The sequence below is a fragment of the Trichechus manatus genome, unplaced genomic scaffold (assembly GCF_000243295.1).
Source record: "Trichechus manatus latirostris isolate Lorelei unplaced genomic scaffold, TriManLat1.0 scaffold00130, whole genome shotgun sequence".
Lineage (NCBI taxonomy): Eukaryota > Metazoa > Chordata > Mammalia > Sirenia > Trichechidae > Trichechus > Trichechus manatus.
In genome coordinates, this window is record NW_004444066.1 from 188,925 (window position 1) to 215,937 (window position 27,013).

Below are 27,013 nucleotides of genomic sequence, written 5' to 3' on the forward strand. Positions count from 1 at the left end.
GCAGGGCAGGTCTAGCTGAAGAGGAGTTGCTGAGATGGGGTGTTTGTGGCACTTACGACAGCCACCAGGGCAGGTCAGTAATCAGTGCAGGGCAGGTTCCTGTAGGCTGAGCCTGCGCTGCTTGGTGGTGTGATGTTAAGCGCATGGTGCAGGTAGGCAAGATAAAGGGGGGAGATTGTGATGTGTGGAGATAAGATGGGTATGGGAGAGAGGAGAAAGGAACAGGAGCCAAAAACATACAAACCAAAAAGTGCTAGGGAAGCTTGCTGTTGGAGTGGAGGGATGAGAGACTATGAAATGGAGAAAAACAAAAAGGGGAAGAAGGAGATAAAAAGAAAAGAAAAGAATGAATAAATAAAAATTAGAAAGAAAAAACAACAGCAAATCTCCCAGGGATCCCATCAGTGTGGCTATAAGATCTGGGGAAGTTGTTCCCACTTGTTGAAGTACAGCCTGGCTAGGAGGCATAGAGGTATTCAGTGCCAGGTATCCAGGGAACAGGAAGAGCAGGAAGGTATAGAGAGACGAGAAACTGAGTAATGAAGAAAGACAAAAAGGGAAAAAGAGGGAAAAGAAAACAAAACGAATTTTAAAAAAAGAACAAGAAAACTCCCAAAGAAAACAGAAAAAAAAAAACATGAAAAAAGAAATGCCCTCAGGGATCCCTCTGTGCATCTGCGCCGGCTGAGGGGGTAGGTCCCAAGCCTCACAGCACCACCCGGCCTGAACAGGCTCCCAACTTGAGAAAAGAAAAAGAAAACAAACAAACAAACCAAAAGCCCTGGGATCCCACCAGCGTGGGAGCATGGACTGGGAAGCAGTTCCACAATCGAACTGAGCTCCACAGCCCCTCAGGAAAAAGCAAAGATGGCTCATGGAGCCAGATATTTGAGCAAAAGGAGGGGGAGGTGTTGAGAGGTAAGGAAGAAATCAAAAGAAGCGGAAAAAAGCAACACCAGCAGCCAACAAATGGCACTCAGGGAGTCGGCCAGTGCGGGTGGGTGGAATCCAAGCAGCCGGTGCTTCCCGGCCAAGAGACTGTGGCTGCAGGAAGCAGAGGAGGCTGAGTAGGGGTGAAGAAGCGTGGGGGGTGGGAAAGCATATATCGCCAGTTACCGGTTGTTCTGTCCCCTGCTGGAAGCTCCATGAAGCTACTTTCTCGTACCCCCTATTTGCTGGTCTCTGATAGGAGTCCAAGATGGCGGATCCGTGCTGCATTAGCTGATAGGGGACCTCTCCATGTATGTCTCCTCACTCTCTGTTCTCTGTCAGTTTCTTATTCCATTTGGTGCTTGGCTGAGTTCTTTATCTCTTTATTTGATGTTTTAGGGTTTCAGGATTGCTATTTTCTCTGTTTGGCTTAGTTTTTTGGATCTTTTATGTGGAGGGACGGTGTGGTGCTTCTGCCTGGAGCACCATGTTGCTGGAAATCCTGGTATTTTCTTATAAAGTTAAACTTATACTTTTACCATATAGCCCAGTAATCCTATTCCTGAGTATTTATCCAAGATAAATAAAAATATATACCCACATAAAGAACTGTATGTGAATATTAATAGCAGCTTCAATTTGTAATTGCCAAAAACTAGAAACAACCTAAATGTCCTTTACCTGGTGAACGAAATAAAAAATTCTAGTATATCCATATAAGGCACTACTACTCAGCAATAAAAACAAACAAACAAACAAACAAAACAAAACCACAAGCTACTGCTATAGGCAATAGTATGGATGAATCTCAAAAGTATTAAGTCAGACACAAAATGCTACATACTGCATAATTGCATTTATATAAGATTCAGGAAAAGGCAAAACTTTAAAACTGTAGGGACAGAAATCATCAAATCAGTGGTTGCCAAAGGCTGAGAGTAGGAAAATGGACTGATCACAAAGATGCAAAAGGGAACTTTTGGGAGTGATGGAAATATTCTGTATATCTTGATTGTGGTGGTGGTGGTTTACCATTTATTGAAATTCCTCAAAGTAACGTCTCCCAAAAGGGTAACTGTTACCGTAAGTAAATTATATCTCAACTTTTTAAAAAAGTAGATTGCAAAGTATTATGGATAGAGGTAGTGTGGAGTAGTAGTTAAGAATACAGGCTTTTGAGCTAGATTGCCTGGGTTTAAATATTGGCTCAACCACTTAATATCTGTGTGACCTTCAGATACTTAATCTCTCTATGCCTCCATTCTCTCCTCTGTAAAGTAGGGATAATAATAGTATATAACTCATAGAGTTGCTGTAAGTAATAAATGAGTTAAGACATGTAAGCACTTAGAACAGAACCTGCTCTATAATCATTCAGTAAATATGAGCTGTTATGTAGGCATATCTCAGAGATATTGTGGGTTCAGTTCCAGACCACTGCAATAAAGTGAATCACACAAATTTTTTGGTTTCCTGGTGCATACAAAAGTTATGTTTACACTATACTGTGGTCTATTAAGTGTGCAGTAGCATTATGTCAAAAAAAATACATACATTAATTAAAAAATATTTTATTGCTAAAAAATGCTAACCATCATCTTAGCCTTCAGCAAATCATAATCTTTTTGCTGGTGGAGGGTATTGACTTGATGTTGATGGCTGCTGACTGATCAGGGTGGTGGTTGCTGAAGGTTGGGGTGGCTGTAGCAATTTCTTAAAATAAGACAACAATGAAGTTTGCCGCATAGACTGACTCTTCCTTTCACAAAAGATTTCCCTGTAGCATGAGATGCTGTTTGATAGCATTTTACCCATAGAACGTCTTTCAAAATTGGAGTCAATCCTCCCAAACACTGCTGCTGCTTTATAAACTATGTTCATGTAATATTCTAAATCATTTGTTTTCATTTCAACAATGTTCACAGCATCTTCACCAAGAGTAAGTAGATTCGATATCAAGAAACCACTTTCTTTGCTCATCCATAAGAAGCAACTCCCCATCCATGAAAGTGTTATCATGAGATTGCAACAATTCAGTGACATCTTCAGCCTCTACCTCTAATTCTAGTTCTTTTGTTATTTCTACTACATCTGCAGTTACTTCCTCCACTGAAGTCTTGAACCTCTCAAAGTCATCCATGAAGGTTGGAATCAACTTCTTCCAAACTCCTGTTAATGTTGATGTTTTGAACTGCTCCCATGAATCATGAATGTTCTTAATGGCATCTAGAACGGTGAGTTCTTTCCAGAAAGTTTTCAATTTACTTTGCCCAGATCCATCAGAGGAATCACTATGGCAGCTATAGCCTTCTGAGATGTATTTCTTAAATAATAACACTAGAAAGTTGACATTACTCCTTGCAGAATTGATGTTGTGTTAGCAGGCTTGAAAACATTAATCTCCCTGTACATCTCCATCAGAGCTCTTGGGTGACCAGGTGCATTGTCAGTTTTGAAAGGAATCTTTTTCTGAGCAGTAGGTCTCAACAGTGGGCTTAAAATATTCAGTAAACCATGTTGTAAACAGTTGTGCTGTCATCTAGGCTTTGTTATTCCATTTACAGAGCACAGGCAGAATAGATTTAGCATAATTCTTAAGGGCCCTAGGCTTTTTGGAATGGTAAATGAGCATTGGCCTCAACTTAAAGTCACCAGCTGCATTAGCCCTTAACAAGAGAGTCAGCCTATCCCTTAAAGATTTGAAGCAAGGCATTGACTTCTCCTCTCTAGCTATGAAAGTCCTAGATACCATCTTCTTCCAATATAAGAATGTTTTGTATACATGGAAAATCTGTTGTTTAGTAGCCATTTTCATCAATTTTAGCTAGATCTTCTGGATAACTTATTGCAGCTTCTACATCAGTACTTGCTGCTTCACCTTGCCCTTTTATGTTATGGAGATGGCTTCTTTCCTTAAATCTCATAAACCAACCTCTGCTAACTTCAAACTTTTCTTCTGCAGCTTCCTCACCTCTCTTGGCCTTCATAGAATTGAAGAGAGTTAGGGCCTTGCTCTGGATTAGGCTTTGGCTTAAGGGAATGTTGTGGCTGGTTTGGTCTTCTATCCAGACCAATAAAGCTTTCTCCATATCACAAATAAGGCTGTTTCGTTTTCTCATCATTTGTGTGTTCACTAGAGTAGGACTTTTAATTTCCTTCAAAACTTTTCTTTTGCATTCACAACTTGGCTAACTGCTTGGTGCAAGAGGCCTAGCTTTCAGCCTGTGTCAGCTTTCGACATGCCTTCCTCACTGATCTTCAGCATTTCTAGCTTTTGATTTAGAGAGACATGCGACCCTTCCTTTCACTTGAACACTTAAAGGCCATTGTAGTGTTATTAAATGATCTAATTTCAATACTGTCATATCTCAGGGAATAGAGAGGCCCGAGAAGAGGGAGAGCGATGAGAGAATTGCCAGTCGGTGGTGCAATCAGAGCACGTACATTTATCGATTAAGTTCGCTGTCTTACATGGATGCAGTTTGTGGTGCCCCAAAACAATTACAATAGTAACATCAAAGATCACTGATCACAGATCATCCTAACAGATATAACAATAATGAAAAATTCTGAAATATAGTGAGAATTACCAAAATGTGACACAGAGACACAAAGTGAGCACATGCCGTTGGAAAAATAGTGCTGATAGACTTGCTCAACCCAGGGTTGCCACAAACTTTCAATTCGTAAAAAACACAATATCTGCAAAGCACAATAAAATGAAGCACAACAAAACCAGGTAAGTCTGTAGTTATATGATTATGTAACACATACATACAAGTCTCTGTATATATGCACAAAAAAGAGTGGAAAGATGGTCACTGTGAGTGGTGGCAACAGATGGTTTTATTTTCTCTCTTGTTAAAATCTGAATTTTCTAAATGTTCTAAATTAAACAAATATTGCCTTTATAATAAGCAAAAAATTTTTTTTTCTCAAAAAGCAATGGAAGAGAGGACATTGGACTGGGAGTCAGAGTCCTGGTTTTCAGCTGTACTTAGTTGGATGACCTCAGGCGAGTCACTTTCATCTCTAGAAAAGGAGGGGCGGGATAGATACAGTATCCTCTATCTCTAAAAGGGGATGATTCTCTAATATTTATGGTCAGACTAGGCAAACTACCCTCTTTATTTTGTTTCATTTTTCTTTAAATATGTACTCTCTGCCTACCAGGCACTGTGGACACAAACAGAGATGAAACACCTGAGCGCCTGCCTTCACAGAACTTATGATACAGACTGTTCAAAGAATCAGACTTGTGCCCAATTAGAAAATTCTCCAGCCTTATGAGGGGCATGGTGAGCAGGAAGAAAATGATGAACACTTAGACTGTTGATCATCTCCAGAAAGCATATGGGGTAATATATGTTTTATTCTTGTCCAAAAGTCTATATATGCCACTAATAAGCCTGTTAAATACTAGTCTAAGATGCACTTTACTGTATTTACAAATATAGGATAGACTAACAAAAATTTTATGAACAAAAATATCAGTTCAGTTTTTAGGGACATCTGGGTCAATTGGCATAACATAGCTCATAAAGAAAATGCTCTACATCCTATTTTGCTGAGTAGCATCTGGGGTCTTGAAAGCATACCAGTGGCCATCTAAGATATATCTATTGATCCCATTCTGTCGTAAGCAAAGGAGAATGAAGGAAACCAAAGACCTAAGGACTAAAGGACCACATGAACCACAGCCTTCACTGGCCTGAACCCAGAACTAGACAGTGCCCAGCTATCACCACCGATAGCTCTGACAAGGACCACAACAGAGGGTCCTGGACAGAATGGGAGAAAAATGTAGAACAAAATTCAAATTCACAGAAAAAGAACAGACTTACTAGTCTGACAGAGACTGGAGGAACCCCCGAGGCTATAGCACCCAAACTTCCTGCTAATTTAGAACTGAAGCCACTCCCAAAGTCCATCTTTCAGCCAAAGATTAGACAGGCTTATAAAACAAAAAATTACACATGTAAGGAATGTGCTTCTTAGTTCAATCAAGCCCAAAAAGCAAAAGATGAGAAGGTAGGAAGGGACAGGAAAACTGGATGAATGGACACGGGGAACCTGGGGTGTAAATGGAAAGGCGGAGGGTGCTGACACATTGCAGGAATTTCAACCAATGTCACAAACCAATTTATGTATAAATGTTTGAATGAGAAACAAATTTGTGCTGTAAACTTTCACCTAAAGCATAAAAAAAAAGTTCACTTCCATTTCTCATGGTTAATTATACATGCTTGTTCATTCATTAAATATTTATTGAGTGTCTGTTATATATATTCTAGGAGCTGGAGATACAGCAATGCCCAAGCAGACAAGGTCTCTCCACAGAACTCACATTCTAGGAGAGGGTGGAAAGAAAGGAGCCAGACATGAAACAAATGAACAACCAAAGCAACCAAGAGAATGGGATTGCTTTTTCTTTTGCCCAAGACCTATCAAAATTCTCCTACCCTCAGAAGAAGGATAGTGGCCTTGTGATATAGTGGCTGAGAGCTTTGCACTTGAGAATCAGACAGACCTTTGTTCAAGTTCTGGCTCTCCCACCTACCACCAGTCTGGCTTTGGGCAAGTTACTTAACTTCTCTGAGCTTTCATTTTCTTACCTGAAAACGGGGATAACATTACCACATTACTGTGGTTGTAGGGTGAATTTGATGAGATAATCAATCAATAGTCAGTATGTCAAATATACAGAAAATACCCAACGAGTGGTCCTTTTTATTTTGTTTTTGTTTAATTTTAATTTTCCACCTTTAGGATAGCCCATCATCTCCCACTACCCAGACAAAAACACCCAAGGCTAGAAAATAGGGGGAGCACGGTATAAAGGTATAAAAAAGATCTGTTTAACATTACCGAATTCACATTTTAATGAATTCACAATGGTTTGCTTCTAAAGTTGTCATGCTTGGAACTAACATTCCTTTAGGATTTCTCAAACTGTTAACATCTGTCTACATTACATGACCCAGTAAATTAAATAAAAACTATCGCCTAAAATACAGAACCAGGCACAATCACTCCCAGGACTCCTTGCTCTGATTCTCTGACTGAGTCTTGTTAAGAGCAGAGACAGCACAGGGAACTGATAACTAGTCTGAACACAGGCTGTGGGGAAGAAGGGCCAGAGCCCACTGTGGACCCACCATTTACTGAAAACAGAATTTTTTGAAACAGAAAAACAAAGGGGGAGGGAGTTTTCTAACTGGCTGTGCCTTTGAATAATCATGTCCTCCAGGAGAAAAGAGGCATAGCAATTAGTATGCTTCTCAAGCAAAAAAGAAAAGACTGCTACTTCCCTAAAATCACTTACTTAAAAATGTTTTAACTGTCTTTTAAGAATGTATATTTCTTACAAATGACTTCAAAACAACAGTGGGTATTTAAAGATTTTGAAGCCAGAATATACAACACAAAAAGAAAATGTCTCTTCTGTGATCTCAGACCTTAAGAGCCAAACTGATTTTACTCAAACTTTCCCACATAAGCTTCCTTCTGCACTGAAAACACACATGTTGAGACTTCAGCCCAAACAGAAGAATTTAAGAAGCAGAGAAGAAACTGGACAAGTTTTTCAAGTACAATTTATAATCTTTTCTACTGAAGTAAGAGCCTAAGCTTATGAACAAAAAGAATGTTATACTCTTACATTCCTTTTTCTTATTGGTGGCTTACAAGTTCCTTTACAAAGATAGTCTTCTGTAGATTAATTCTTATGCTTCCAGGGAGCCCTAACATCTTTTTTCCTATCCAGTGCTGGAAAAGACACCTTTTTGCTACCCTCTTCCACACCTCTACCTTCCCCACTTTGCTCACTCTGGATCCTGCAGCTAGCTCCTGTTCATCTAATCTCCAGTCCTTGGGACTTCAGCTAGCAGCTTACCTGCTGATACTGGAATTTGTTAGCCCCTGCGGCCTGTGAGCCAGTGGCCTGCTGTCTGACCTGCTAAACTTGGGTTCACCAGCCTCTGCAGCTACGTGAGTCAGGAGAAGCCTCCAGCCTGACTTGGGACTTTCCAGTCTCTACAAGCATGTGAGCCATTTCCTTTATATAAATCTCTCTCTATGTATATTTATACACTGCACTGGTTTTGCTTCTCTAGAGAACCCAGCCTAAGATATTTGGTACCAAGAGTGGTTCTAGAAAAACAAAATTGTAAGGATGAGTTTTCTAAATTGGTTCTCAAGTCTGGTCAGTCTTAAAGATGTTGATAACTCTGCTTCCAGTAGTAGAGGACACTGCTAATCCATGGCATGAGGTGACAATAGAAATACACAAAATATCACCACCAATAGACAAGGTATTGGCAAGAGGCAAGACTCTGGGTGATCGTATGTTTGATACCTCTCTACAATTTTGTCGGAATAAGAAGTATAAGGAAGTTGGTTGGTTGGTCCTACTTTTGCTAGACAAAGTGGTGAAAGATAAAGATGAGCTCAGGACTCAGAGTCACAGCTCAAGTGTCACATAAATGACCTCAAAGTCTCCACTTGTGCTTTGAAAGAAAACCTTATCTCTTATAGTAACAGCTGATGTTGCTGAAAACCAAACTCGGAGTCTTATTGTAAGAGTCGCTGAATTACAACATCAGTTGAATTCCTAACCTCAAATGGTGTCTGAAGTTAAAGTGAGGGCATTGATTGGGAAGAAATGGGATCTTAAAACTTGGGATGGGGACATATGAGCAGGTAATCAGGAAGCTGGGGACACTGAGCCCCTACATTCTGTTGTATCATTCCTGCCAACAGAACCAGTCCTCTCACTCCCATCTGAAGAGACTCCATCATTGTCTACTAAGCCACCCTCCACAGTAAAACCAGGATCTGATGAGATTAACCCAGCTGTGTCTGAAGACCCTTTGTCTGAGATATCTCCTGTGGCGGCATCTGAATTATCGCCTGGGGAGGCTTCCAAGTCATTGTCTGGGGCATCACCTGAGGCAGATGCCTTACAAGACATGTCTGAATATTCTCAGAATACATCCCTACCAGCCATTTTTGCTGCTAGACCTATAACTAGACTTAAGTCCCATCGAGCCCCAAAAGGTGAAATACAATGTGTGACCCAGGAAGGGGCAGGGAAGGACTCACTTGTGTGATATAGTTGCAATTTGGCCTCCATGGCCTTGGGGGGTGGAAAATGTCCCTATCGACCTCTCATAGGAGGGACAATGGGGGGCTCCCTCAGATGTCTCCATTGGGATCTTTGGGATAGGCAAGACCACAACCCACAAGCCTCCTACCTCCTCCTTGGTCTCTGCAACAGGTGGGGCAGCCCAGCTTCTTTTGGCTGAGGCTGACTTGCTCCCAGAAACCATGTCTAGCCACTGTGTTCTTCCTGAGACCCTCATTGTTGGCATGAAGTGAAAGCACATTCCTGTGACATATGTTTTGTAAGTGACCCTTGTTTTCCTATCTCCTCAACATGTCAGTTAGCTCTGTAAGTGGTTTCCCAACTCGTTATCAGCATCTGATGTCTCTGCCCAAACCCTGGGAAAGCAGAGCCACTCTACCATCCTGTTACATACGATCTCACAGCCCTGTGCCATGGGCATCTCTTCACTGACTTCAGAGCCCCGGGGAGGTTTGCCCACTTCTCCCCTCTCAGAATGAGGCAACGGGGATCACTGATAGGCTAAGAGGCTGGTCCAAGGTCACACAGTAAGAAGTGAGTAGTGCTGGGACTCAAACCACTCTCTTTTCGTGTTTGCCAGCAGGTCAGTCAGCACAAAGCCAAGATCTGAGGATACACATGAGAAACACAGGCTTGGTGCCTCAGATTCTGAGCTTGTAGTCTAGTGCCGAACACAGGTAGTCACCAATCTATTACAGTGTTGTATTAGGTGGTCATGAGCGTGCTTTATGCTGTGAAGAGGAAGGACAGAGCATGCGGGAAGCAGGTGGCAGGTCCTGAGACAACGGGGGAGGATTTGTTGATGGAGCCTCTCCAAGGCCGTGGTGCCTGAGTGGAGGGTGAGGAGGTGAAGCCTTATTCCAGGCAGTGGGAACAGATCTTACAGAGGACTGGCCATGAGAGAAACCGAAAGCAGACTAAAACCTTGGGGAAGCCTTTGTGGATGGAACAGGAAGATGTTGGGAGAGTCGGGAGGCCTGGGGCTATAATGGTCAACATGCAGCAACTGGACCTCGTTTGATCTTGCAAGCCTGTTCAGGATTTCAGACTCTATCCTGTTAGCCTCTCTTCTCCAGGTAATGATCGCATTGTCCTGGCCATGGAGTGGAAGTGATGCAAGCCAGGCAGTCACACTTCCCCGTGCCCAGGGAACATCAGTGCTCCAGAGGCTGGCATGTGGCCCATGACAGGCCATCAAGGGTTTCGAGACAGATTTTTCCAGGTGGAGCAGGCAGAGCTTCTGCTTTCTTTCTGCCTTAATGTGTGAGAATGTGAGATTGAAGCCCAGGGTGGCCTGTTGACTTGCTCCGTGTAATTAGAGTCAGCTCTCTAACTGCTGCTACTTTTTCAGTAAAGAAATGGGCAAGGCCACCTGGTATGGGTCAGGAAAGGAGGGAGCTCAGAGGTTCGGGTATGAGGTCTTATACATCTGACAACTTTGTTTTGTGCATCTGCTACATGCCAGACTCTGTTGTAGGCACTGGGGATGAGGCAGTATGTGTCCTACTGTCACAGAGCTTACATTCCAGAGGGGGCACAGAGAGTAAATTATCAACCTGATCAGACAACATGGCTAATGGGACCATAAGAAGCTGCTTGTGGTCATGAAAGCCCCAGGGGAGTTGTGTCACTGTGAACTCATAGCCAGCCCATCTGCCCTAGTGTACGTTCTTCTCCAACAGGTACCAGCTGTCCAGGCACAGGGAGAAGGGGTTGTTTATCTGCCCTGGGGTTTGCAGGCAGATGAGATGAAAGGACAGAGGAGGGTGAAAAGAGTTCAGAGGACAAGCAGAGGATATTCTATTTAAATTCAAGATCACAGACTCTCAGCAGGATAGGAAAGGGTGGGACGAGGTGGCAAACCCCAAGAAGGGTGAAGAGCAGTTACTTTGAGCAAGCGGATTGGGGCGTTGGTCTGTGGTGAGAGGTAGGACATCTGCATTAGTGATGCTGGGTGTGGAAAATTTTCAGGTGACACTCAGGGGCAGCCAGTGGCCATATGACAGTGGAGGAGGCTGTGAGTATATGAAAGTCACTGTAAATGGGGCCAGCTGCAAAGCAGGAGACCAGGATGTTCAGTGAGGTGCTTGTATGAAATAGGACACCACCCAGGATGGCGGGGAGAAGAAGGATGACCTGGGTACTGTGAGTCACTCATAGACATGAGAGGGATCCGTGAGGTCAGACAGACACAACAGTTAGTGACAAGAGCAAGTGTGCTTACAAGAGGGTAGAGGGACAGAGAGCTGAGGGCAGTGTGCAGGAGCCAGAGCTAGATGGAGCACTCAACAGTCCAGAGCAGGATTGCAGTGTGGGGGTGGGGACTAAACTGGGCAGGGGCAAGGCACCCCAGAGAAGAAACTTTTCCATAGGTGTCTGCACTTATTGTGGGACCAGGTCTCACTTGGGGGGTTGAATGTTGCCAGTAGCGAAGGGCTCAGCGTCAATATCCAAGTACATGGGCCGGCAGGAGGGTGGGGCATGACAGGTGAACAGGGGCCCATTACTGCCCACACAGGCAGGAATTTCTGCACAGGCTGCAGGGAGTCCACTGGTGCCCTCCCGCCTTTCTGGGCACAAGCCAGTGCTGCTTCATCTCCTGCACTCTCTGAACCCTAGAGCTTCTGAACATAAGAAACTGAAACCCGTTCTGCCTCTCCTCTTTTGAGAACTAGAGTCCTTTCCTGGAATACAAACTGAAAACAACCCTCACTGCAACTCTCTCCCCTTGGTGGGGGACGGGGGGATAGGTGTGGCCAGGGAGAAGGACTTGGCTATAAAAAGAGCAGAGGAGTGAGAGCTGGCTGCAGGAAGGAAACTCAGAGCTAGCAGGCTCTCACTTTCCAGTGCTTCTCGAGATCTCTTCACTCTTCCTAAGATGACTCCAACCCCTCCACAAGTTACTCACATCCTTCAGGAAAAGCTGGATCTGGATTGAAGCTTTGGACGGACCCAGAAGGAGCTGCCTCTGTCTGGGAGGGCAGGGAGCCCTTCCCAGGGAAGGTGGTGAAGTCTCAGAAGTGGTCCCTGACTTCTGATCATGGATGCCCCTCTGCTTCCAGGAGCTGGTAAGTGAGAGAGCTGCTAAGATGGCAACTTGGCTAATGACCAGGCTCATGGTGAGACTTTAAAAGGTGGATCCCTGACACCAAAGGCAGTTAAGCTTGGGGTTTTGGCTTATTTCATTTCAGTGACAAATTCAGAGCAGGTCCCATCCCTGACATTCTTCAGGAACCCAGGTAAAACACCCTCAAATACCTTTGCTGTTCCAAACCCTACCCACCCATAAGTGTAGCGGGTAGTGTGCCTCTCACCTAGATGCTCCTAGCATTAGACATTTTATGGTGGGAACAAACTTGGAGAAAGAGGGCAGGATGTGTCACTCTTATTCTCTTAGAGTCTAGGCAGAATCTCTTGATTTTCAACGTGGTGATGTCCTCCTGAGATCAAGGCCAACCACAGGCTATGTCTGGGATACCCTGAAATTGTGATAGTCCATCAATTAGTTCAATCAGTTCACCAGACTGAACCACCCAGGAAATAGGGACCTGGGAGGTGGGGGTTCAGGGATGGGGGGCTGTACCCCTAATTATTCCTATAAGTTAAAAATGTTTATTACCTGGCTGGAGAGACCCATCCTCACCGCAGGAACCAAATCTTTCCTTTGTAGATAACTTTAATGAGGTGTGTGGTGGCGTGAGGGGCAGAGGGTAGCAGTTTCTACCATCTTTCCAGAAAATGCACTGTCCAGCACAGTCCCCATGGATCATATAGAAAAATATTATGCTTTCCTGGAATAAACTGGCACGTTGATTTTCCCTCAGCCTTTTCTGATGATGATCAAATGGGGAACAAATCTGGCGCTTCGGTTCACGTTGTTTTCTAGACACACGATAGTCCCTGCTGCCCCAGAGTTCACGTCTGGTGCAAGGTCAGGCCCTACTTTTCTACAAGTCCATTTGTTTGGGGCTCAGGAGAGTTGGGCATGGCATGAAATATACATAGCCCTGAATGGAGTCTCCACTAGTCTGTGTTCTTCACTCTGTATGCCTTAGGTCATGAAGTCCATTTAGCGGATGTCTTAGTTTCCTGGGGCTGCCTTGACAAAAATATCACAAAGTGGGTGGCTTTGAAAAACAGAAATGTATTGTTTTACAGCTCTGGAGGCTGGCAGTCTGGGTTAAGGGCTTTGGCAGGACTAAGTTCTTTCTCTCTCTGCTCTAGAGAAAGATCCTTCCTTCTCTCTTCCAGCACTTGGTAGCCCCAGGCATTTCTTGACATTCCTTGGTTTATAGAGGGATCCTCATATTCTGTCTTGCTCCTGTGTGTGTGACTCTATCTCTGTGTCCATTCTTCAGTTTTATAAGATACCACTCAGATGGGATTAGGACCCACCCTACTCTGTATAAACTTAGCTGAGAACAAAACAAAAATCCTACTTCCAAACAAGGTTACATTCACAAGTACAGGGGCTAGGACTTCAACATATGTTTTTGGGAGACACAATTCAATCCATAAAATGGACTGTAACCAGCACTAAAAAGGGGTGGGGAGGGAGGGAAACTTCACGAAACAGACTAGACTAGAATAGAATGTCAGAGTATAGAGTGGAGTTAAGGCAAATCCTTTCAGGATACCCTTGCTTAAGGTGTGCGCATGTGTGTGTGTGACTGTGTACTTGGTTCCTTTAAGAAATGTATACCTCATTGGAAGTCTCAGTTAGAAAGCTTTGGAAGATGTTCATCACAGGGGCTGGTTCTCCTATCCAAGCATGGCTATCCATCTCTAGTTGAACCTGGTCTCTGGGCTCCCTCCAGAAGGTCCTAATCCACCTTTTCAAGGGGTCTTTGGCCCTTCTTCTGGGGTGGGGTACGTCCAGTGGTATAATCTGTGCAGAGTTCTCAGAGAATGGAGTTGGGGGGAGGCAATTGCAACCGAGGCCTAATTCTGATGACCTCCCCTAAACTTCCAGGTCAGCGCTGTGAGGCAGTGTCCTGGAGGCTCATGCACACAAACTCACAGGCACGCTGACACCTGACTCCTACTGGAGGGCACTCCAACCTCACGCAGAACTGACCACGTCCCTCTCTGGCACAAAAGCAGTTACAGCCACGGAGGAGCCCTGACACTGGGACTCAGCCAGGTCCTCTGTGCTGCTGGTGAAGCCCCATGAGGGGCGCAAGGCAGATGGACCATATGAGCGAATCGGGTGGTGGGGGAAGGTCAAGAGAGCTGGGCCTTGGGCCACGGCGCTTAAGGTTCTCTCTTCCACAGGGCCCAGTACTGGCTAGACAGTTGGGCAGACAGGTTTTGGGAGGCTGGCTTGGGTCACAGACACGGTCACAGAAAAGATCTGGGAATGAATATGGTCTTGTACTGACTCCTCCACAACCATCGTAGGGCAGTCTATACTCTGCATTAACCAGTGCCCACCCAGGGTGCTTTAAGATGGGGTTTGTATGAGAAGGCTACATGCTCAGGAGCAGGTGGACAGAGTTTAACTGTCAACCAGTAATTTAAAGACATACAAAAAGTGTATTGTGCTTCATTAATCCACACCTCAGAGTTCCCTTTCAACCTTCACTCTTCCCTTTCTAGAAAGTCTCTCCAGCTAGGACCCCGCCCAGAGTTCCACTCTCACATCCAACGAGAATTGCCCCTACCCGACCACCATGCTATTCATCCACCTTCCTAGCCCAGTGTAATCTCTACTTGCCTTAAGGTTGGAGGCACTGCCCTGGCTTTCTTATAGTGCCACAAGTCTTGCACAGATGACCTGAACACTTGCTGTGGGCACAGGGCTCAGGGGCTTATAGTCTCAATGAAGACAGGATCTGTGATAGTGACACTTCCAGGTATCTTTCCACACTCTGAAGTCTTTGCATATTTCTGATCATTTCATTAGGCATATCCATCTCTTAATGGGTTCAGTGGCTCTACAACACATTCCACAACAGTTTTCTTTAACACAGGATGGGGAGTGGGAGGTGACAGCAGGTAATGATTTCAGTTGTTGCCCCAAATTAGGGAAATGACATCTAGGGAGGGGGAATGAGAGGTGATGACAGTAACTGGATCGAGATATCTCTAAGGGAAGCGCCTGAGCATCCAACAATAATCAACACATGGAACTGGAGATTGGGTTAAAACAGGATATTCCTCTCCTCCTGTCCAGACAGAATCATGAAATCACGCTTGTGGGTTCAAATCTTAGATCCCTAACCATTAGCTTGTTTCTAATCTGGAAGATGCTGTTGCTTCACCATTATTCAGAATCATCATATATTTTATCTAACAGTGTTCAGGGAAGATTAAACAAGAAAATACATGCAAACAACCCAGACTCAAAGACAACGGCCCTTAGTAAACTGTGGTAAGAAGCCAGAGGGAGGAGGAAGAACAAGAGGAAAGCTGACCTCAGAGGTAACAGCAAGACCAGAAAGCATTCATCGAGAGCTTTCTGTGTGTCCCTGAGGAGTACTCTGCATACATAAGGCCATGCAACCCTCTCAGGAGTTCTGTGAGGTGAGTCGCATCACTTTCCCTGCTCCACAGAGCAGAAAACCGGGGCTTCAGGAACTTGTCCAAGTTGCACGTGGCCAAGTTGGTCCTAAAAATCAAGTGGGGCTCTGAGACCCGTTCCCTCCAAGGAAGGGTGAGTCCAAGCACTGAACATTGCGTAAGCAGCAGCCTGAGTAGTCTAGGGAGAGTGATGGGGCTCCCAGGACAGGTGCAAGCAAGACCCCTCTTTGGGGATGCACATGGGGAGGACTGGGATGTGTCTCAGAGGAGGAGGGGAAGGGCAAGAAGCTGCACCCCAGGACCTACAGATGACTGTGCAACTTGTCCTGAAGATGGGACATCAGGCCTTCCGTGGCAGAAGTCTCCAGGCAGCTTCACAGGAGGACACATGTGGGTCTGGCAGGTACCCTCTCACAGAAGAGAAAGGGGCTGACAGAGCCAACCTCAGTCAAAGAGATGGCCCTGAATTCTAGAAATGTTAAAGATTTGTGTTAGCTCACACAGAAAGGAGTAAGAGAATGTTAAGAGAAAATACCACAACAATCAGTTGTAGCTGTGTGATTTTGAAAGCCCATTGGCCAGGCAGCTTTCTGTATGTTAATGCCCTGGAGTAGAAACCACTAAGTAATACCAACCGATTCTCTTTCCCATCCCTGCCCCACAAAATGCTTTCAATCTGGTTAGAGAGATTCAGCCAACAAGAGAAACCTACATTTAGAAAAGAGCTTTAATATTTATGTTAATAATAGAAATAATTATAAACAAGAATGTACAAATATAAATGTTAACTTAGAAATCTTTAAGAGTTTATTTGGGAGGCTTGCAGTGACTTAGATATTGAAGAAAATGAAGAACAAACATTTATTTAGGTGCAGCCAGCAGTGTTAGAAGTTATCTAAAATTTTCATCAAAAATTTTTAAAAAAGACTACATCGAGAGGAAAAAAAAGCACTTTTTACACTGTTAATAAAAATAAATAGTTTTTTTACTCAGGGAGAACTTTTTTATGCTTGGAAGTGAGATGTTTGGTTTTGGAAGCTGGGGTAAGCACTCCCCCTCCCCCTGCCCTGCACCCATTGCCATCGAGTTGATTCTGACTCATAGGGCCCTATAGGACAGAATAGAACTGCCCCATAGAGTTTCCAAGGAGCAGCCGATGGATACAAACTGCTGACCTTTTGGTTAGCAGTTGTAGCTCTTAACCACAGCACCACCAGGGCTCCCCCTACCCTGAAGAGGATTGAAAATGGGCAGTCTTGCCCATTTAGTTGGGTTGGATTGGGGACGTACACTCACCTAGCTCAGGACTGAGGGGCTGACCTGACATTCTGCTGCTCAAGTCATCCTATGACCACATTCCTGCACTGAAGGTTGATTGTTAGCACAACCAGCCTCACAGCATTCCTCAAAGGTCCTCCCCCTCCTCCTCCTCCCAAGGAATGCGGACATCTCCTGAATGAGTGCTTTTGTTTGCTTTGATTTTAACCTCAAATGTCTTTGATGTAGTCTTGGTTGGTGATTTAAAACTCTGAGCTTGGGATCCTAAGTCAAATGATTCCTGTGCACCCTGTTGTTCCTGGCCACCCTAACTCCCCTGCTCTTCCCACCTCTGCAGGTTACTCCACTGCTTATCGACGGGGCAGTGTCCCCTCTGTCCCCTCAATCTCCATTATCTGCATCGTTCACCTCTGTGTTGCCGTACCATAAGGATTCGGGCATTTTATCAGAGGCAGAGGCCAAGAAAGCTCAGAAGGCCTTGGCAGATGGGAACTTGCTGGAGGTGGTCTTTGCTGCCATAGAGACCCTGCGGAGAGTGCCTAGCACACGAGTCAACATTGCTGTGACAGGGGACTCCGGCAATGGCATGTCCACATTCATCAACGCGCTGCGGGGCATTGGGCATGAGGAGGAGGCCTCGGCTCCCACTGGGGTGGTAAGAACCACCCAAACACGTGCCTCCTACTCATTCTCCTGTTTTCCAGATGTGGTACTCTGGGACTTACCTGGCATGGGCGCTACCTCCCAGAGCCTGGAGGACTACATAGTGGAAATGCAGTTCAGCCAGTATGACCTGTTCATCATCATTGCATCCGAACAGTTCAGCATGAATCATGTGATGCTTGCCAAAGCCATTGAGGAGATGGGAAAGAAGTTCTACATTGTCTGGACAAAGCTAGACATGGACCTCAGCACAAGGATGCTCACAGAAGGGCAGCTAATGAAGAATATCAGAGAAAATATCCTGGAAAATCTCCAGAAGACGCGAGTACGCAAACCTCCCATATTCCTGATCTCTAGCCTTGAACCTTCATGGCATGACTTCCCAAAGCTCAGGGACACATTGAAAGAGGACCTCTCTGATATTAGGTACCATGGCCCCCTACAAAACCTGTTTCATGCCTATAAGGAGATCATTAATGATAAAGTGACCTACCTGCAGGAGAAAATAGCCACAAACTCTTTCCAGAACACCCCAGGCATGAGGGATATAGATGATTTGGCAGAGTGTCTGAAAACCTACCGATTGTCCTTTGGAGTGAATGATGAATCTCTTCAGCAGTTGGCTAGGAGTATGGGCAAGGAATCCTCAGAGTACAAAGCCATCATGAAGTCCCAGGATCTGCAGGCTGTCATCACAAGGGGCTGGAAACTGAAGTGCCTGACTTGTAGAGTCATGAAGATGTTCCTTATTCTTCTCAGCTACATCCCATCCTTAGATGCCCTTATTGCCCCCTACATCAGACAAGAGAAACACAATCGTATGCTTGAGGGAGTTGCTGAGGACACTATGACTGTCCTGAAAAAAGTCCTGAAAGACTTCACCTCAAGCTAAAAACCAACTTGGGAACAGTACAACAGGCTCTTTCTCAGGTGGCAGCCAGGACATCTGGGTGTCCTCCTCTCAGTAGAGTACACTTTTCTCCACCCAAGTCAGAGAGATTTAAGATAATACTTTCTTCTGTTTTTTAGGGTTATAAATTCCTTGAAAGGAATTATGGAAATTGCTTATCTTCCTAGCACCAATGGTAATGAATCGTTCATCTGAAGAACATTTGCTTTTGTTGTTGAAATCATTAAATAAATCTTCTGGGATAAGAATATAAAATTTATGCAAAGTGTCATGTAAGTCAGGATCAGTCTCCTTTTCCCCCTAATTCATTAAAGTTACCATTCATCTTCATTAACCCTTTTCATTCACCCATTCCCATTCTTTTTCTTCTTTATTTCACTGTACCCATAGAGATACACCTGGTGCAGAGGCATATGTCATAATTTTAGGGGGCAGATGGAGATGTGGTTGAAACTGTTTTTCAAAACCAACTGGGATTTGGGGCCAGGATTTCCAGGCAAGCCCGCTTGCTTCAAAAGTGTTGGCTTTTCACACCACTCTACCAGAAGCCTAAAAATAATCAATATTTTGAAAATAGATACAGGTTTGTATTAGTTAGAGTCCTGACAAGAGACTGATGGCACCCTCAAACTCAGTCATTTGAGGAGACTTCAATAAGGAAAGGTATTTTCTAAGGTGTGGGCATGTTATAGGGAGATCACCAAGAGAAAGTGTTGACCCCCGTCTTAGGCTGGGTTCTCTAGAGAAGCAAAACCAGTAAAGCATATAAATATCCATAGGGAGAGATTTATATTAAGGAAATGGCTCACGCAGTTGTAGAGGTTGGAAAGTCTCAAGTCTGTGGATCAGGCTGGAGGCTTCTGACTCACATAGCTGCCGGGGCTGGTGAACCCAAGATCAGCAGGTCAGACAGCAGGGCTTTTGTTCACAGGCTGTGAAGACCGACAAATCCCAAGATCGGCAGGCAAGACTGCAGGTAAGCTGCTAGCTCAAGTCCCAAGAACCAGAGATGAGACTAACAGCAGCCAGCTGCAGGATCCAGTGGGAGCAAAAACCCATGAGCCTTGCCAGAGAGTCCACTTATGTTGGAAGCAGGACACATCCCCAAGGAAACTCCCTTTCAGCTGATTGGCTACTCACAACAGATCCCATCATGGAGGTGGTCACATCATTATATGACTGCCAAACTACATCATTACTGCCAAACCACTGAGAATCATGGTTCAGCCAGGTTGACACACAACCTTAAAAGGCACAACCCCTAACAAGCAACAGAGTGGAATGACCCCTTCCAGGCCTGAAATAGCAAGTAGAGGGGCAGGTTGTTGGAACCTAGAGATGATAGCTTGTAGAGAGGGCCATCTGACAGGAGTTGTGGCCACACTAGAGGGAGGCAATTTAACTCCAGAGACCTACCCAGGCGAGTGGAGAAAATAAAACCCCTGAGCCCACTCTCCTTTCTTCCAGGGTCCTGCCAGTGATGTCCACTGGCCAAACCAAAAAGAATTCAGAGGGCGAAAGACACCTTGCTACAGTCTATACAGGGAAGAGTGGAGAGGAGCAGATGGTAATCGGGAGGGAATAATAGATAATCCTCATGGGAGTGTATTGAAAATAATTATAAAGCAAACATATTCCAACGTTATTTGTAGGGAAAATGGAAAATTGCTTTTTCTAACAACAATCCTGGACACTTGTGACATAGTACAAAGAAGTGCTCATCATGCTGTTTATTTCAGGTATTTCCTCTTCAATACACTTTTACAGGCACATCTCTGAGTTAAGCATGCGGATCCCATTATTACATCTGCTGTAGTATATACAGAGCTAAGCTAAGTCTCACTATTCACACACTCACCCCCAAACCTGCTCCTTCTTCACCAGTCCCTATCTTAGATCATTCACTGATTAAGAACCAAAGACAAAAGTTACATTTCTCCCTCGCACTCTTACCATACCCAAGACTATCCAAGTCTGTCAATTCAACATGCTAATTATATCACAAATATATCCCTCCCCTGATCCCTGTTTCTCGCCTGAACTGTTGCATTGCTTTCTGTCTCACATTCCTCCAATCCACTGTCCATAACACCCCCAGGCTGGTTTAACCAACCCATATATACAGATAGTGGCCGTCATCCCAGTTGGGCTGGCACAGGCCCATTTTTCACTTATTGTCAAAATTTGTTGTTTGAATGATAAATTTTATGGTCACCTTTTAAGCTTCACTTCTCTGTTTAGTACCTACTAGACGGCACAGACCCTTTACTTAATGGGTTATTCAAGAACCTCCTTGGCTACCTCTGCCCTTTATTTCCCACAACTTCTGAGCTTGCACTCTTAGTTCCACAAACAGCAATCTACCTGAAGTTCCCCAGATGCACCAAGCTGTTTCATGCTTCTCTGTGTTTGTTCATAATCAGAAGGCTCTTCCCACTACCACATGCCCAGCTTATTTCAACTTACCCTTCAAAGCTTAGTTTTGACACTATTTCCTCCATGGAAGCCTTCCCTAATAACATAGACTGGGCCATGGAGATTTAGACCATACTTCTAGTTCCCAGCACAATACTCTGTGTAATATGGTAAAGTTTTTATACTCATTCCATGGATAATTCTGAGCATTTGAACATCTTAATAGTCTTTTGAGAGCATAGACACTGGTGACTCCCTTACATATGACTCCTACTCTACTCTGCAATCTACTTTGGGAAAAGTTCAGGTTGAGGGGGAAAATAATAAAATCCCCATATAGATTTGGAAGCCCGCCATGGCATGAAAGGTAGATTCAGAAAAAGGCCTCAGATGGTTTTGTTTCCCAGGATGCTAGAGTTTCTGGAGATGGCAGTCCAATTGTCCACATGCCTTCTTGGGGAGTGCAGAAGAAGCTGAGGTGGGAGCTTTGATTCTGGAGTGAGATTATTTGAAAGGATAGAATGATGGCATTGTAACCTGTGTGATCTGTGACCAGAGATTTGACATAACAATGCACATCTCTGCAAATGCACACATGGACAGATAATAACACCTGGGTATCAGACATGCCACCATCATGACATTGTACAATCTCTCAAAACTTAGACACTACCCAGAGGACAGGGAAATGCAAACCCCAGAGTATGCTGAGATTATGCAGACTTCCTTGATGGGATGCGGAATCAAAATAGAAAATAACTTCAGTAATAGAAAAGAAAAAAAAAACTTCACACACCTGAGAAGGTGGCCTGAGATTTGTAACATATTTTAGTCTCTTGTCTACATTGTCAGCACCTCTCACAACATCAGGCACATAAAAAACAAACAAAACACTCAGCACGTGTTTCTTGTTTCTTGATCTGCACTCCCTACATCCCACCATTGTGTGGCAATAGGAGTGGACTTTTTAAGTTGCGTGGGGGTGACTCTGTGTGTCTTACATGATACTCTATAGAAAAAAAAAAATAGTGAACAACACAGGCTTCCTGAAGTCAGAAAAAACATATATTATTTTGTGTGGCATGAACAATTCACAACTGTTAAAAACATTTCAATCCAAATAGTAGTTAAATATAAAGAATAAAAGCACACTCTAAAATACTTATTTAAGAAGACATTGAGAGGAAAGAAACTTTACTGACACAAGCTCTTTGGAATTTATAGCATGGTCTTATATTATCATCTTAATAAAATACAAAAATTGAGTTGAATAGTTCTCACACTCAATAATCATAAGGGCACAATGTACAAAAATCATTCATCCAAGTGCGGCCAAGTTCCCCTTAGTTTAGCAGTATGTATGCTCCATCTCTTGAAAACGTAAGTATAGTTCCACTTAAATATTTATTAAGTACAGTCAGGAATCCCCTATGATATACAGCATCTGATTTACAAAGTTTTTGTGTTACAGTGATTGTTCTAGTTAACTCCAAAAGTTGAGGCTATATTAATGGTTGAAGACTAAATCTTATAACAAAGTACGCTTGTTTTAGTATATAGTGTCTGTGAGATTATATTTGTTACATAAATTTGTGTTTTCTGTCAAATTATACTTTGAAATTATAATTCTCAAACCATTCCCTGAAGTAACAGCTTGACGTTTCAAAAAAATTTTGAAGAAAGTATTGACAGACTCCATCTTAGAAATACATTCCATACAAATAAACAGTTAACAGTGCCAAAGATTTTAACACAATCGCCAGATGACAAAGCTAGTTCAATAGAGAGTTTGAGATCCTGGGAGTGTTAGAGTCATTTGAAGGAAAAGACTGAGGTAAGAGCTGATTCAATCAGAAATCCAAACCAATTCCTCCAACTGACCAGCTGTTTGGAGTGGTGCCGGCCAACGAAACTAATAACAGAAGGGGAGAGGTTGGGAGTGGTTGAGGAGAAGATGGTAGAAAGAGTCTACCCCATCCATGAGTTTTCCTGAGTAAAATATTACGGGCCCTTAAACTTGAACTTAAAGTTTGAGGAGATAGGCAAGAAAAACCAAAAACCCGTTACTGTGAGGTCAATTCCGACTCATAGAGACCCTATAGGACAGAGAACTGCCCTGTAGGGTTTCCAAGGAGCGGCTAGTGAATTCAAACTGCCGACCTTTTGATTAGCAGCCAAGCTTTTAACCACGGCACCACCAGGGCTCCAGGCAAAAAAAGGCAAGTAAAAAAAAAAAAATCTCCATTTCCTTGTGGTACTCACATCTTCTTAAAGTTACCCCGAACACTTAACATTTGCCTGTGTGCACATTCTAACAGGCAGACTCTTGCATGAAAGACATTTTAGTCTCATAGGGTAGCTATAAGTTGGAGACGAGTGGACGCAACGCTTCCGGGTTTTTTTTTTGTTTGTTTGCTTGTTTGGATCAACTTTATCTCAGGGGGGTCATATAAAGAGTAGGCAATTTTTTTTTTTTTTTGGTCTGTTATCAATTTCATTCCTTTATGAGAGAACCACTTATGCAGGAGTACCTATGTGAATTTCACTTCCATGTTCATACCCAACCAACCAAAACCAGTTATCGTCGAGTCGATTCTGACTCATGGAGACTTCATATGTGTCAGAGTAAAACTGTGCTAAATAGAATTTCCTTGGCTGTGACTTTTCAGAAGGAGATTGCTGGGCCTTTCTTCCAAGGTGCTTCTGGGTGGGTTTGAACCACCAAACTTTCGGTTAGTAGCCGAGCGAGTTAACTGCTTGCACCACCCAGGAACTGCACGCTCATGCCATGCTGTTGTTTCTTTAATATCAGCACTAAATATTTCTACTTTTGTCTTAAATCCTGGAGAGGAGAGGAAAAGAAAGAAAAAAGGAAGGGGGGAAAGGGGAGTAGAAAAGGGGGTTCATGCTTGCATCAATTAGGATTCCTTTGTAAGTAAGAAAAAATAAAATTGGACTGGCTTAATATCTACAAGAATCTTAGAAATGCATGTAACTAAGAATATAGGAACAGGGAATGGTCAGATGTGCTATGCATAGTTTGGCCTCCATTCTCTTAGCTCTGTCCTCCCCTGTTGTCGGCTTTGACTATGTCCAGGATTTGCAGCTGCAAAAGGCTGGCAGAAACAACCTGGATACATAAGTCCTGGTTCACAGAGGAAAGTATCATGGCTTTGTGCAGCAATTGAATAAAAACACTGAATTTTCCAACCAATCAGTGTGGGAAAGGGGGTAACATTATTTTCTTTGACTAAATAATCAGGATCCTGCCATTTGACTTATGGCATAGTTGTTGTTAGGTGCCATTGAGTAAATTTTCAACTCATAGCAACTCTATATGACAGAGTAGAACTGCCCCACAGAAATTCCTTGGCTATGAACTTTAAGGAAGCAGATTGCTAAGTCTTTCTCACACAGAGCCGCTGGGTGGATTCGAACAGCCAACCTTTCAGTTAACAGTTGTACCACCAGGGCTCCTCATGACATGGTTAAATGCATCCAAACTGACATGGGGTGGAATGGATGCTGGCAAGGCAACTGCAATGCCCAAAACAATGCTCTAAATTAATTACAACAATCAGGGAGCCTAAATCCAACCCTCCAATCCTCAAATGGGCCAATTGCACAAACTTCTAACCACTGGGCATTTGCAGGGTATTAAGGCCCTGATTCTTATCTTCATAACAATGTAGTTTCTCAGAACCAGACATTGGTGGAACACTGGAGCAGCATTATTTTAAGAGTCTAGAATGATTACTCTTTGGCTATGGCCCAGTACAGGGTTATCCGCTCTTCCTCACCTTGAAATTCTTATGCAGCAGATAACATGCACAGGTTTCCCTTAGTAAACAGTTGTGACTGAGTCGTGAATCTGGAGGTAGGGTAGAGCCCTTCCTTCCTTCACATCCCTCCCCATAGGGCTCACATTCCTGGTCCAGCATTTCAATGTTCTCTTGCAAATGCCTCCACACTCCCTCTCTCCTCTGGATTTCTGTTGCTCAATTGCATAATTTCTGTTGCTTAATGTCTGTAGCTGACCCTGAAAGGGCTTCCATGAAGTCAGGAAATCTGACTACATCTCTCCAGGCAACAAACACAACCACTGGGCCTGAAAACTACTCCAAACCTTCTCATTCTCTACTAAATCCTGAACCCTTCTCCACCCCTCTCAGTGGATGATCTCGTCTCTGTCTTCACTGAAAAACCAAAAGCCAGTGTCAGCAACTCTTTGCACCTCTTGTGCTCTGATCTAAAACCAAATTTCCACCCCTGCTCAGGGCTCTTCCTATGACCAGTGACAGGAAAACCCCATCAAAAGCAGTGAAGTAGAAAATGAGGTTAAGAGGAAGTGGGAGTGAATCCTGGTGGTGGGGGTGGCAGGGGCTGAGAGAGACTGCAGAGTCAAACCCTTCTCAGGGTCCCTCCTGAGAGCTCTCTCCTTCTGACCACTTTATGCTTTAAATCCACCCAGGCTAAATGGTTATCCATCTAAAAGAGAAATATGAGTGGAGGCTACATCTTGTTCCTGGAAAGGCCAATTGCTGATGGAGAGGGACACATTGATGTCATTTTACTTTCTAATTCCTGGAAGTACCAGGGATTCCCTGAGGGGCAGGTCTGTATCCAGACCTGACTTTTGTTGTGACAGAAGGAGTCAGGGATTCTGTAAGTCCTGCAGCTGTGGAGACAGTTCTGAATCAACAAAAGCCTCGTGTGCTGAGACGGCTACTGCTGACCAGACACTGCCGAGACTAGAGCTAGAGCCTCTTCCTTCCCTGTCCCCATCTCCTCAAGCCCACATGCTGAGAGTTCTGCTGCCCAAGCATCTGACAATGCTCCATGTCTTCTGACTTGGCCTCACCTCTGTCCAGAGTCTCAGAATCTTTCAGGGGAGTCCATAGATCTATAGAATACACCCCAAACCAAGCAAAGCTGAACACCAACCTAACACACTGAGGGCCATTGTCCCTAAAATGACACCACTATTTACCTGTGCCCATGTTCAATTCTCAGGAGAAGGTTGTTGTCACAGCAGGGGCTGTGAGCCAAACAGCCTATATTTGAATCCTAGCTGCTCCATTTACTAGCAGTTTAATCCCTGGGCAAGTTTCTTCCATCTCTGTACCAACTTTCTTCACTGTGAAATGTAATAGTGCACCTTCCTCATAGGGGTGTGTTGTTGTTGGGTGCCATCAAGTCGAACCCAACTCATCGTGACTCCATGTAACAGACTAGAACTGCCCCCTAGAGCTTTCTTGGCTGTGATCTTTACAGTTGTTTTAAATCAGGAAAGGTGTGCATCAGGATCGTATCCGTACACCATACTTATTCAAACTGTACATTGAGCAAATAAGCGGAGATGAAGGACTATATGAAGAAAAACAGGCCATCAGGATTGGAGGAAGACTCATTAACAACCTGCGATATGCAGATGACAAAATCTTGCTAGCTGAAAGTGAAGAGGACTTGAAGCACTTACTGATGAAGATCAAAGACTACAGCCTTCAGTACATCTCAAAATAAAGAAAACAAAAATCCATACAACTGGACCAATAAGCAACATCATAATCAATGGAGAAAATATTGAGGTTGTCAAGGATTTCATTTTACTTGGGTCCACAATCAACACCCATGGAAGCAACAGTCAAGAAATCAAATGATGTATTGCATAGGGAAAATCTGCTGCAAAAGACCTCTTTAAAGTGTTAAAAAGCAAAGATGTCACTTCGAGGACTAAGGTGCACCTGACCCAAGCCATGGTATTTTCAGTCACCTCATATGCATGCAAAAGGTGGATAATGAAGAACGAAGACCAAAGAAGAACTGATACCTTTGAATTGTGGTGTGGGCAAATATAGACTGTATCATGGAGTGCCAGAAGAAGGAACAATTCTGTCTTGGAAGAAGTGCAGCCAGAATGCTCCTTAGAAATGAGAATGGCAAGACTTCATCTCATGTACTTTGGACATTGTCATGAATTGAATTGTGTCCCCCCAAAATGTCTGTCAACTTGGCTAGGTCATGTTTCCCAGTATTGTGTGATTGTTCACCATTTTGTCATCTGATGTGATTTTCCTATGTGTTGTAAATCCTGTCTCTATGATGTTAGTGAGATGGGATTAGCGGCAGTTATGTAGACTCAGTCTGCA

General features: G+C 43.8%; 1 protein-coding gene and 1 pseudogene across 2 annotated transcripts; one reads left to right on the forward strand and one right to left on the reverse strand.

Moving 5' to 3' along the window:
• The window catches only part of LOC101351623 (immunity-related GTPase family M protein 1-like), a 16,151-nt pseudogene extending 6,891 nt beyond the window's left edge, over positions 1–9,260 (reverse strand).
• A 2,335-nt stretch (positions 9,261–11,595) lies between these two features.
• LOC101351883 (immunity-related GTPase family M protein 1-like) lies at positions 11,596–18,698 on the forward strand. 2 transcript variants are annotated; one of them, XM_023739137.1, is made up of 3 exons: positions 11,597–12,144; positions 15,375–15,601; positions 17,214–18,698. In XM_023739137.1, exons 2-3 carry the CDS (start codon positions 15,575–15,577, stop codon positions 18,429–18,431), a joined length of 1,245 nt encoding a protein of 414 aa, XP_023594905.1. In that variant the 5' UTR covers positions 11,597–12,144; positions 15,375–15,574; the 3' UTR covers positions 18,432–18,698. The 2 variants fall into 2 exon arrangements, with proteins under 2 accessions (XP_012413448.2, XP_023594905.1); XM_012557994.2 differs by lacking the exon at positions 15,375–15,601 and having other exon boundaries at positions 11,596–12,144.
• Positions 18,699–27,013: the final 8,315 nt, after the last annotated feature.

What these genes read in the sequence shown, in the direction of transcription:
- LOC101351883 (XM_023739137.1), top strand. Translation starts at nt 15,575, where the DNA reads ATGCAACCCTCTCAGGAGTTCTGTGAG. An exon ending in CCTCTCAGGAGTTCTGTGAG is followed by an intron (nt 15,602 to 17,213) that starts GTGAGTCGCATC and finishes CCACCTCTGCAG; the next exon opens with GTTACTCCACTGCTTATCGA.